The 13,739-nt window shown below is 39.8% G+C and overlaps 1 protein-coding gene across 3 annotated transcripts in view; it reads right to left on the reverse strand.

The window, feature by feature from the left end:
* LOC115213365 (tyrosyl-DNA phosphodiesterase 1) overlaps nucleotides 1-13,739 on the reverse strand; it is an 85,415-nt gene that overhangs the window by 16,027 nt on the left and 55,649 nt on the right. For all 3 annotated transcript variants that reach the window (XM_036503600.1, XM_029782307.2, XM_036503599.1), the window contains exons 8-12: nucleotides 13,378-13,470; nucleotides 10,681-10,851; nucleotides 9,516-9,594; nucleotides 6,608-6,790; nucleotides 732-847 (exon numbers count right to left, since the gene is read on the reverse strand). In XM_036503600.1, the coding sequence (XP_036359493.1) occupies nucleotides 732-847; nucleotides 6,608-6,790; nucleotides 9,516-9,594; nucleotides 10,681-10,851; nucleotides 13,378-13,470 (642 nt within the window). The remainder of the gene's footprint in view (nucleotides 1-731; nucleotides 848-6,607; nucleotides 6,791-9,515; nucleotides 9,595-10,680; nucleotides 10,852-13,377; nucleotides 13,471-13,739) is intronic.

Below are 13,739 nucleotides of genomic sequence, written 5' to 3' on the forward strand. Positions count from 1 at the left end.
CTGAATAAAAGACATGATGGCCATAGATGGAAGGCTTGTATCAATAAGTTTGCACAGTCAGTGCTGAATTGGGTCCAATACACACTGCATGAGGATTTGATAAGCATCTGAGATTCACTATGACTAAATAAAAGATATGATGGTCACAGAGGGAGGGCTTGTGACCAGAGGTTTGCACCAGCAGTGCTGAGTTGAAGCTAATACAAACCTGCAACAGAATTTTAAAGCACTGACCGATCGTGGCCATTTGCCAGCCTCCTCTGGACCATGTGACGGTGGCACGTAAAAAGCACCCACTACACTCACGGAGTGGTTGGTGTTAGGAAGGGCATCCAGCCATAGAAACACTGCCAGATCAGACTGGAGCCTGGCGCAGCCTCTTGGCTTCCCAGACCCCGGTCGAACAGTCCAACCCATGCTAGCATGGAGAACAGTTGTTAAACGATGATGATGATGAATTGAAATGGGATGGAAACTGATACGTAATATGATTGTTTCAGCAAATAATTCCACCCAATTCTAAATTGACAGGAAGTCCTACAACATGTTTCTTCACAAATGAGCAGTTGACAGTAGGCAGGACCCCTAGAAGTAAAAAGATTACTGATCTCACAAAATACAAATATCCAAATTAACAGAAGCTATCCCAATAATGTGAACATGGAAGAATATTATGAACAAATAGTGAAAAAGATTTTAAGAAATAAAAATTTAAAAAATAAAGAACTTACTGTAAGAATTTCAACAAGTACGGCTGTTTGGAAGCTGTTTGTATACTATATGGAAGACAGGTGCCAGCTGGGTAGCCTTCAAGACTGATCCGAACATTTTCCACACTAGGGAAGATCTGAAGAAAAACACACATATAAGTATCATCATCATCAATAACATACATTTTCCATGCTGGTATGAGTTGGACAGTTGGACAGGAACAGCAAGCCAGAGGACTGTACCAAAGTCTGGCATCTACCTTGCCATGGTTTCCATGGCTGGATGCCCTTCCTAATGCCAACCACTTTACAGAGAGTACCTGGTGCTTTCCATGTGGCACCAGTACTGGCAGCATCATCACTAAGTAATTTGCAAGATTAAGAACCCCTCAACTGGGACGGGGAGTTGTATTGAGGGAGGTGGCTTTTTGCCAGGTGATGAAAAATTAACCCTTTAGCATTTAAACTGACCATATCCAGCCCAAATATTATTCAACCTGTTTTACATTCAAACCAGACAGCTCTGGACTTTTACACCTACCCTACAATGTCATTCTAAAAATATACAATCACATGATCAAAATCTTGATGCTACAAGATAATGAATGGTAAATTTAAAACACAATGGGAATAGAAAAGCATTTGCATCAAGAGGTGCCAGTCTCTAATTGTGGAGGGGACATATAGAAGGAGTAGACCCAGGAAGACATGGGACGAAGTGGTGAGATAGGATCTTCAGACATTGGGCATCACAGAGGCGATGACAAGGAACTGAGACACCTGGCAGTTTGCTGTGCTTGAGAATAGAAGGTCAAACTAAGTAAAATCATAGTTGTCCTTGCAGACAGGTATGGCCCCTTGAATCCTTCTCCTGCTGAGTGTTCCTAATCTTGCAGGCTCATGGGTGCTGATGCCACGTAAAGTGCACTTGTGCCAGTGTCACATAAAAGCACCCAGGTCAGTGCTGCGTAAAAGCACCTGGTACACTCTGTGAAGTGATTGGCATTAGGAAAGCCATCAAGCTGTAAAGACCATGCCAAAACAGACATGGAGTCTGGGCAGCACTTCGGCTGGTCAGTTCTTGTCAAACCGTCCAACCCATGCCAGCATGGAAGACAGATGTTAGATGTTTGATGATGATGATTTACCAAAGTATTATGAATGCTAATGGGTTTGAGTATGATAGGAAGACAGGGACATGTATCTTGCTGCAGAGGAGATACATGGCTATCCCAGTAGGTAAAAAGAGATGGTGGTGAAGATGCACCAGAGGACAGTTTCAAATCACAGGAAGGTGAAGATAAGAGAAGTGGTACAGAGAATTGGACAGGGAAAGTGGGAAGGTTAGTAAATTGATGAGAGTATATACAGAACACACGTTATACTTACATATACGAACGTCCATACATACATATATATGCAGGTATGTACAAGACCAGTCCAAATTGCCCGCCAACCACCTCACAAGCGAGATAAATAAGGGTATCTATCAGATACCCTTATTTATAGTTTTAAATAATCATTACCTTTGTATGGTATTTATTCCCATGCTGGCCACTTGATAAGATCGATATTTAAATATCGATATTATCCTTATTTATAAATTTATATATATATGTACATATACATTTATACACATACTTACAGATAAATATAAATTCTACTTATATATACACACACACACATATATATATATATATATACACACACACATACATATATATATATATACATACACGTATATCACCAGGTAGGTGGCAGACTCACTGATGTATAATATTACCAAATATTTGCAATATTTAGTTATATTCCTAAATATTCTGGGTCGAATCCGTCGCCACCACCACCACTACCAGGTCAATTTTTCCTTCCTCCCTTCCTTCCAAGGATCGGTAAATTAAGTACCAGTCAATATAACAGACTGAAGCTTGTACCACACAACCACAGTCCAATTATTAAAAGCAGTAAAAGAATAAAAGAACCGTTAGATTTTGCGTCGTTACCACGGAGAAAGAACTAATCCATGGGTGCAAGGGAGACAATTCCGCATCGCATTAGTGATGGCAGTGAAACGTAGATCGATGGTTTACGGTTACCAATAACCTATTATTAGTGTAGCAGGATCGTTTTTTCAATTTTGAGCTTTTTTCTTGTGTAATGAGAGGAGTGATTTCTCATCAAGAAATATTAGCAGAGATAATATTCCTTACATGCAATGTATACAGTGCTCAGGTGCACCACAACTTGTCAAAAGTGCGTATAAAGCATATGCAGTAATGTACAAATGTCTGGGAAGCGAACAGTGTATGAGTCAGATACATGCTTGCGTGTCTACCAAAGCGACTGATAGAATAAGTATGAGGGTCGATTTCTTCAACAGAAATTCTTCAGCACAGTTCCCCCAGCATGGCCACAGTCTAATGACTGAAGTAAATCAAAGATGAAAAGATTTGTGAACTGGTCTTTTAGTGACCACTTGTCATCTAAACTCCTATGACATTCAATTCCACCCTTATTTTTGTGTCAATGTTTAAATATATAAATGTCATAATCTGACTTGATATCAGTTGTTTGCTTGTTTATTCTTTTATTCTATTATATACATACTTGCTCAACTGAAGCACTGCCTAGGGTCAATTTACATTAGGCAGCTTTAATATCCCAGCTTTTTTAGCTGCAGTTCAAGTTAGAGCTTAGGCAGTAAGTCCTCTAAGCACTAATTGTATGTTCCTATTATGTTGTTATCAGAGATAATATTAATTGAATTTTACACATTTTTTTTTTTTGTTGCTTTTTGGGGATTCTCATGACTCTGTCACCATCCAATTCCATTATTATGAATTTGAATTGGGAAATTGAGTCATAGAAAATCTTTTATTAGCTGATTACGTAACCATGGAACCTGCCCCTATGGATGTGCCACTGTTACACTCTTCATAGAACTTGATTATCCTGACCGTTGATCTAAAATTCCTCGGCTCACCATCAATATAAGAAGCTCCATGGACCCAGTTGAACTCCTCCGCTACCTCTTCACAATCTGCCATGCTGCAGCTCCATGGCTTCACTATATCCTTGGCAGCGAGCTGGCAGAAATGTTAGCACGCCGGGCAAAATGCTTAGTGGTATTTCGTCTGCCACTACGTTCTGTGTTCAAATTCCGCCGAGGTCGACTTTGCCTTTCATCCTTTCGAGGTCGATAAATTAAGTACCAGTTATGCACTGGGATCGATGTAATCGACTTAATCCCTTTATCTGTCCTTGTTTGTCCCCTCTGTGTTTAGCCCCTTGTGGGTAGTAAAGAAATATATGTCCTTGGCAGGGTGACTGAATGAGTGCTCTACCTGTAACTATGCAGGGCACAGCCGTCACTCCATGAGGCATTTTCAAAATACCCACATACATACATAGATAGATATGTATATACACACACACATACAGACACAAACACACGTTTGCATATGTGGGAGCTGTTAAGTAAATAAAATTTGCATAAACAGAGATTACAGAATCAAATCTAGGGTCCAAAGAAATTAATGGTAGTTTGTATCAGTAAAACTTCTTAAAGTTCATAAGCTAAGATAAGTTCATATCCCATAGGAAAGACGAATTAAGTTGTATTTCATTTTTGTTCCTTCAGTACACATTAATTAGATTTATCTTTACGGTGACACAAAGCAAATTAATTTTGCTAATTCTTAACATAGATTTATTCCTGCTTTGCTTCACAGAAAGGCTTTGCTGGAAACATCAGAATTCCTTTCTCCTACACATACCATATCCTATATTATATAGAGGGCACTATTACACATAGATGCCTCACACTACATTGTTACTGAAATGCAATTCGAAAAAGCCTGCCATTTGCATAGATGTGTAAGGGTAAACATTCTTACATGCTGCGTTGGATACGATAGCTGTTCACCTGGTATGTTGTTTTTATTTATTTATTATATATCTTGAATTATGCACACACTGAAGAGTAAAGAGCACATATTATTGCGCTGATTACGAAATCACAGTGTGATATGTGGCTAAATCCTGTTTTTAAATGACCTGCTTTGAGAATTGTTTCAGTACAACGTATTTATTTATTTTAGTAGTTTTGACTTTAAGAGTCCCTCGTAGCATGAGGCATCTATGTGTAATAGTGCCCTCTATATAATATAAATAAATAAATTTAAAAGAAAAAAATTGATGTTTTTTTTTCTCTTATGAGGTTTTTCACGCTAACTACTTGATAAATTCTTATGAAGATTTTATCCTATTTTTAAATTGTAAATTCATACCATATCCTAATATAGATTAACGCCAATAGAAACTGAATGTCAGGTAATTATCAAATGAGGCCAAGTCTGAGAAAAAAAACACTGAAATAAATTAGATTAAAGATTATAGGAGCAAGGGTGGGGATTATCATGGGAGGTTACTTTGAAACAACCACTGACGAAACTGAAGCCGATTATTTGAAATTCTAAAGGATTATGATTATCAAGGGAGATTACTCTGGTTAAACTTTAGATTAGATTAGAAAATTAGATGTTAATTTGCACTGATTTTGGGTGTTAGTTTCCAGCAAATCTTAGTTTGGTGTACGACTAATTGGGCGAAAGATTTGCATTCAATGCCATATCTTTGTTGAAGAGGATGTCATCTTTCTATATCATATACTCATAAACATACATGTACACATCTTTCATAAACCCAACACAGTGAATGCAACACACACAAACGATGCAGCACACACACTATTCTCACACCCAACACATCATCATCATCATCATTTAACGACCGCTTTCCATGCTAGCATGGGTTGAATGATTTGATTGAGATCTGGCGAGCCAGATTCCAATCTGATCTGGCAGAGTTTCTACAGCTGGATGCCCTTCGTAACGCCAACCACTCCGAGAGTGTAGTGGGTGCTTTTACGTGCCACCGGCACGAGGGCCAGATTGGTGGTACAGGCAACGGCCACGCCAAAATGGTGCTTTTTACATTCCACCCGCAGAGGAGCCAGTCCAGTGGCACTGGCGACGACCTCGCTCGAATGCTACACATGCCACCAGAACAAGTGCTAGTAAGGCGACACGGTACACAAGTGCTAATACACAAACAATGCCGCACATACATACGCATGTACTACAAACACTAACAACGCAAACACAGTGAATATAACATAGGTAGCACACAACACAGGTGGTGAATTATCAGATTTCATCTTTCTGGGGTTAATAAATTCAGTCTCAGGTGAAACTCAGGGAATCATCAGAACAGCAGACATAAGCCTTGTGGCAGTTGGTCAGGCATTTTGCATTCTGAATTTAAACCTCGAGTGATAGTCCTAATCTGTTTCCCAGTCTAATACCTATTTCTTTACTACCCTCAGGGGGCTAAATAGGGAGGGGACAAACAAGGACAGACAAACGGATTAAGTCGATTACATCGACCCCAGTGCGTAACAGGTACTTAATTTATCGACCCCGAAAGGATGAAAGGCAAAATCGACCTCGGCGGAATTTGAACTCAGACCATAACGGCAGACGAAATACGGCTTCGCATTTTGCCCGGCGCGCTAACATTTCTGCCAGCTCGCCGCCTTCCCAGTCTAATACCATCATCTGCTCTCTTGGTACCTTTAACAGAATTTACTCTGTTGCAAGCATATAAGCTAGATTTTCAGTTTAAGGACAGCTTCCTTCCTCCTTCCTACCAGTCTTGGAGATCCTGTCGGGTGTCATGTGCACAGTCCTTGGCTTCTGACTAAGAGATAAAACACGCACACAACATATATATGCAAACATAATACACTCGACACAGTGCAATAAACACAACATTAATACCACAACACACACACACACACACACACATAAACATGAATGCGTCAAATGTTTGCTCACCAGTTTCATTTTATCAGGTGTCAATGGGGAATATATACTGGAACGACAGGCAGCCAAACTCTGGTGAAATTCTCCACACAACCATTTATCTGCAGTAGGCCCAAGTGAACCAATACTAGAGAACTGACAAACAACAGGCCAAGAACCAACTTCTAGTTTATCAGGACCATTTTCTAATAAAATCTGAGAAAATAGAAAAGAAAAAAAAACAATAACATCAATAAATAATATTAGGTATTATAAACTTCAGTTTCAAACAAAAAGAAACAAACTCACACCTGGAATCAGAACAAATTAACTATGACACCTGCCATTCCTTTGTTTCAAGCAAGACATTATACTAGTTTAGAAAAAATATTTAATGCTAGGAACATTAAAAAGTTGACAGGAAATAATTTTGTTTTATGGAAGTTTCGACCCTGTGCTTGAGGAGACCTATTGAGTCAAGTACATCAACATCAAAAATCAATGGAAATTGTAGTTGTGATCCCTGTGCTGGTGGCACGTAAAAAGCACCAACTGATCATAGCCGTTGCCAGCCTCGCCTGGCACCTGTGCCGGTGGCACGTAAAAAGCACCCACTACACTCACGGAGTGGTTGGTGTTAGGAAGGGCATCCAACTGTAGAAACACTGCCAGATCAGACTGGAGCCTGGTGCAGCCTTCTGGCTTCCCAGACCCCAGTCGAACCGTCCAACCCATGATAGCATGAAAAATGGATATTAAACGATGATGATGATGATGATAATACTGATTTCTGGCATTGCAAGATTTTCAGCTCTAGTATTTGATCAGTAAATTATTTTATTTAACTCCAAATGATGAAAAGCAATGGTGACCGCAGCAGGGTTTTAGCCCTGATAGCATTTCTGGCTCTACGCTAGGACTTATTTTATCAAACTTCAAATAATGGTTTTCAATTTCAGTACATGGCCAGCAATTTTGGAGACGTGGATAAGTCAATTACATCAATCCCAGTGCTTGGACCTGAAAGGATGAAAAGCAAAGTTGACCATGATGGAGTTTGAACTCAGAACATAAAGATAGACAAAATGCTGCTAAGCATTTTGCCCGGCATGCTAATGATTCTGCCAGCTCACTTCCTTTCAAACTCCAAATGACAAAAGGTAAACGTGACTCAAATTGGATTTTCAACCTTAATATTTAACAGGTGTTTATTTTATTGACCACTGAAGAACGAAAGTCGAAATTGACCTTCATGGAATTTGAACTCAACAAAATAGTGCAAGGTATTTCACCAGATCATCTACTGACTCAATCAATGCTCATCAACGAATATGTTTATTCGCAATTCTTTTGTTGAATACAACTGACAATTCCAGGCATGTTTCTGACAACATAACCACCATTGGCAGATTATAGACTTCCCTGTACTAGACGAAGCCATGATAGGTGGATCACTAAGCAGATGTATGACAACACAGTATCTCTGATGGAGGTGCAGGCTTCCTTGGTGGGGGGAAATTGTGAAAATTGCAAAAGGAATAAATTGCTGTGTTTAATTAAATTAGGTCATTTTAAATATTTCAAGCCTGTCCAACATCATGGTGAAGGAAGAAGTATTACTTGCATGCAAACTCGATTTTTTTCTTCTCAAGAATAAAAAAAGGGAAGGTGGCAAAATAATCTCTAATATAGTTGACAGGGAAGTGGTTAGTATTTGTCAGAACCACTGTAAGGATATACACTGGTTGATCATAGAATACTAGAATTCATCATCATCATCATCATCGTTTAATGTCCACCTTCCATGCTAGCATGGGTTGGACGGTTTGACTGAGGGCTGGCAAACCAGATGGCTGCACCAGACTCCAATCTTGATCTGGCAGAGTTTCTACAGCTGGATGCCCTTCCTAACGCCAACCACTCCAAGAGTGTAGTGGGTGCTTTTACGTGTTCCACCAGCACGGAGCCAGTCAGGTGGCACTGGCAACGACCTCGCTCGAATCTTTTACACATGCCACCGGCGCGGGTGCCAGTAAGGAGATGCTGGTAATGATCACGCTCGAATTGTTTTAAAAAACAAAATACTCAGAGAGAACTATCCACATGAAAAATAATAGCTAGATTAGTATTAACATATTAAGTCAAGGAACATTTAAAAACAAAAACTACCTACAAATAATTATTTGTAGCAAGGAAAAATATATTAGTCGAAGTTGGTCATGAGCCTAAATATGTACAGAGTTGTCTCCCATATTTGCTGAAGTCTTCAATTAATTTTTTTTTTCATAGCATAATTATTTTCAGCCAGATTTTTCTTTTTTAAGAAAGAAAAAAAAATTAAGATTGATCCTTTGCCTTATATTTTAATTGTTTTCTGAAGTGTTGCACTGTAAGTTGTTGATTGAGTCTATAATACGCACTTTTTGACAAGTTGTGGTGCACCTGAGCAGTGTATACAATAATTTCATTATATCTTTATATATAAAAGTCAAGTTGTGTGTCTGTCTCCTACGATTTAGATTCCTAACTACTCCCACATTTTGCGGTGCAGTTTAACCAAAACCGGGTATCTTATAGTCGTGATTCATATCGAGCCCTTCTGGGTATTAGCGCGCGTCTACGATGAGTCTACGATTTTAAAAAAAATTTACCATCATTTTTTCCATTTTAATGCATTTTTTCGCTACTATATAAGGGAAGTAACTCTCTAAAAATGTCTACGATGAGTCAACGATTTTTAAAAAAATTTACCATCATTTTTTTTCCATTTCTAATGCATATTTTTGCTATTTTTTGGCTATAACTCTCTAAAAATGCTTATATAGTTATTTCCCTTACAAACCCGAGCAACGCCGGGCGATACTGCTAGTATTATATACAAAATAATATGCAAATATATCATCATCATATTTAACATTAATCATATTATTAATCGTCATACCTTTCTTAACTTCAGGTGACCCCAAGCGTTTTTCTGGAGCATTGAATGTCTGCCAGGCACAGAAGCAATTAAATATACTCTACAAAGGAAAACAAAAATACAAAAATAACTCACAGAGTTAAGGGGAAACTGTCAGAAAAGGGAAGTGTAAGTGTGTGGGACCTTTACAGGTGTATGATATTGGAATGAATCAATAAGGGTACAGTCATGGCCCTGTGGTTAACAAGTTCACTTTGCATTCAAGGGGTTCTGAGTTCAGTCTCACTGCACAGCATCCTGAGTAAATTGTCTTCTACCATAGACTTATGTCAACCCAATCCTTGTGAGTGAAACAGAACAGATGGAAACTGTGCTGAAGCTTGTTGGGTGGAGTGTGCTTGTTCTTGAATGGCAGAGCTTATACAGCTAATTTATTGGCCCATTTAACACCAACTTGAGTGACTTGAGTAGATGGAATCCTCTGTGGCAAACATTTAAAAAAGACTTTCACCTTCTTCCTGCCATTTCTCCACCAGCCACAGAGAAATTACCAACTTCAATGATGTTTGGTCCACTTTTCTTTCCTTGCATGGGACAGATGAAATTTGATGAAGTAGACTTTCTATGGCAAGATGCTCTTCCTGCTGCCAAACTTCACAAGTTCCTAAGTAAGGTAACATCTCTAGTCCTTCAGACATGGACTGCATGTTGGCCAGAAGACTGCAACTGAATAACGTGTGGAGACACATGGCCTAGTGGTTAGAGCAGCAGACTCGCAGTCAAGGGATCACGGGTTCGAATCTCAGACCGAGCGATGTGTGTGTTTATGAGCGAAACACCTAAGCTCCACTCGGCTCCGGCAGAAGGTAATGGCGAACTTCTGCTGACTCTTTCGCCACAACTTTCTCTCACTCTTTCCTGCTGCATCTTGCAGCTCACCTGCGACGGACCGGCGTCCCGTCCAGGTGGGGAACCTATACACCAAGGAAACCGGGAAACTGCCCCTTATGAGCCAGGCATGGCTCGAGAAGGAACAAACAAACAAAAACAAAACAACTGAATAACACTTGTATAACTGCTTGTATGCCATTGACATTTATCCACAATTAACACATGACGTCAGGAGCATGTGCATGCGTGTGAAAAAAAGAGAAAAAAACTATAAAAAACTGAATTTCCAACTTACTTGGCGCTAGACATGTCGTGTTCTAGAAGATGTTTCTCCCACCTAGCCAGACTGGGATTGCGGTATGCAGCAACATACTGAATAAGGTCTCTCTTGAAAGCTGTTGGTGACTGTCCGTCATTCTTGTTGGCGCCACCACGGAGCTTTGGAAATAATGGACTCACCCAAACCCTAAACAGGAAACATGAAATATATTAATAATGGTTTCAAATTTTGGCACAAGGCCATCGATTTTTAGGGGAGGAGTAAGTCAATTACAGCAACACCAGTGGTCAACTGGTACTTATTTTACTGACCCTGAAAGGATGAAAGGCAAAGGTGACTTTGGTGGAATTTGAACTCAGAACATAAAGATGGCTGAAATGCTGCTAAGCATTTTTCCCAGAATGCTAATGATTCTACCAGCTCACCACCTTAATAATGATAATATTAATAATAATAATTAGTAATAACAATTGTTTCTAATTTAGGCACAAGGCCTGTAATTTCAAGGGAAGGAGTTAGTTAATGACACCAACACTAGCACTTAGAATGGTTCTGTATTCTGTTGACTCCTACAGGATAGCAAATTTGAGCTCAGCAGAATTTGAACTCAGAACATAAAAAGCTGGAAGAAATATGGCAAGGAATATAATCCAATGCTCTAATGATTCTGCTAATCTACCACCTGAATAATGATGATAATAATAATTGTTCTTAATTTAGGAATGAGGCCAGCAATTTGGGAGAAGGGGTCAGTCGATTACATCAAGCTAAGTACTTGACTGGTCCTTTCTTTTATTAACCCCAACAGGACGGAAGGCAACTGCATGAGTTTGTTGCACAGAGTGTGCTGTTTCTTTAATGGTAGATCTAATAGAGCTTAATCTGCTAATCCAGCACCCTTGTAATAATGATGATGAATACAGGGCCACAAATCTGAGGAAAGGCATAGGGTCAATTTTATCGACTCTAGTATTTGAGATGTGCTTGATGCCATTGACCACATAAAAACAAAAAGCAAAGTAGACCTCTATGGGATTTGAACTCAGAATGTAAAGAGACGACTAAATATAACAGGATATTTAAGTTTAAGATTCTGCTAATCATAACAATAATAAGGATTTCCAACACTGGCTTAAGAGAAAGAACAGACAATCTAATCAGTACTCAGCAGGTACTCATTTTACTGTACTCCAAAGGACAAAAAGCAAAATTAACCCAGCTTGATTTCAACTCATTAAGTAAAGTATGTAACTAAATGCCAAAAAGTATTTATTTAGTTTGGTGCCGTACCAATTCTTTCATATAACCATTTCTAACAAGAGCACCAAAACCAGAAGTTTGCAGAGAAGAGCATTTGTCCAGTATTTGTTCCAGTTAGTCCCCTTCTCTGTAAGATATTTCCTCATCCTCTATGACCCTATGACATGTGGTTGACCAACATGGGCTCTCACCCCAGCCAGATCCTCAGAGAAAAGAACATGAAATGCAGGATCCAAGTCTAAAATTGAGCAACATGACCAACCAGTCGGAGTTGATGCTCCTGAATCATACAGGCGGTTCTGAAGGTTTTTGACTCTTATTCAAAACCTTTAGAGCTGCAAAAAATCATTCCTAACTAAAAATACTATCAATGCAAAAATATGAGAGGCCTTAAAAAATAAGTTTTTAACGAAGCCTTAATTCTTTGAACTTGGTTGCCTTTCTCTGAAACAACACACACACTATGAAGTCTAGCTTAATATGTCTTGAAGTCGCTGGGTGAGATTTGGATCAGTTCATATAATACAAAGCAAATCATCATCATCATCATTGTTTAACGTCCGTTTTCCGCGCTAGCACGGGTTGGACGGTTCGACCGGGGTCTGGGAAGCCAGGAGCTGCACCAGGCTCCAGTCTGATCTGGCAAAGTTTCTACAGCTGGATGCCCTTCCTAACGCCAACCACTCTGCGAGTGTAGTGGGTGCTTTTTACGTGCCACCTGCACAGGTGCCAGGGGTGTCCGGCATCGGCCACGATCGGTTGGAGCTTTTAACGTGCCACCGGCACGGAAGCCAGCCAAGGCAGCGCTGGCAACGGCCATGTTCGGATGGTGTTTTTTATGTGCCACCGGCACTGGAGCCAGTCGGGGCGGCGCTGGCATCGGCCGAATAATAATAATATTTCGTTTATTGGCCACAAGGGCTTACATAAAACAACAGAGGACATAACAGGACAAAACAAAGGGTTTTAAAAGCGTGTAAACAACAGTCAAAATTAAACAAATAAAACTCTCAATAGGGCGAGGTGCTTTAGGGCTACTCATGGAAAGTCCACAAAAGCCACAGGTGCTTTAGGGCTACTCATGGGAAGTCCACAAAAGCCACAGGTGCTTTAGGGCTACTCATGGGAAGTCCACAAAAGCCACAGGTGCTTTAGGGCTACTCATGGGAAGTCCACAAAAGCCACAGGTGCTTTAGGGCTACTCATGGGAAGTCCACAAAAGCCACAGGTGCTTTAGGGCTACTCATGGAAAGCCCACAAAAGCCACAGGTGCTTTAGGGCTACTCATGGGAAGTCCACAAAAGCCACAGGTGCCTGACCAACAGGGCAAGAAAAGTGAGAAAGTGGTAAAAAGTAAAAGAAGAAATGCAAGAATATCGTAAATGTATTATTGTAAATCAGAATAGGTTCGAAGGAATCCTACATAAAAATATTATGAAGAAATATATATACCCTTGAGTTTTCTGGTACCAATCTCCAGGAATAAGGTTAGCAGTGTGAATAACAACCCTCATACCATTGTCATAGAGAAGAAACATCATCTTTCTATAAAAGAAGAAGAAAAAAAATTAAGAAACTATGGTGAAGAGTTATGAAACGCAACATTATTCACAAGCTCAATATCGTTTGTCTAAAACATATTCACAAGATGCTCTTAAATCTATCATCATCATTTAGCGTCCACTTTCCATGCTAGCATGGGTTGGACGGTTCAACTGGGGTCTGTGAAGTCAGGAGGCTGCATCAGGCCCAGTCTGATCTGGCAGTGTTTCTACGGCTGGATGCCCTTCCTAACACCAACCACTCCGCAAGTG

This window comes from Octopus sinensis, linkage group LG6 (assembly GCF_006345805.1).
Source record: "Octopus sinensis linkage group LG6, ASM634580v1, whole genome shotgun sequence".
Lineage (NCBI taxonomy): Eukaryota > Metazoa > Mollusca > Cephalopoda > Octopoda > Octopodidae > Octopus > Octopus sinensis.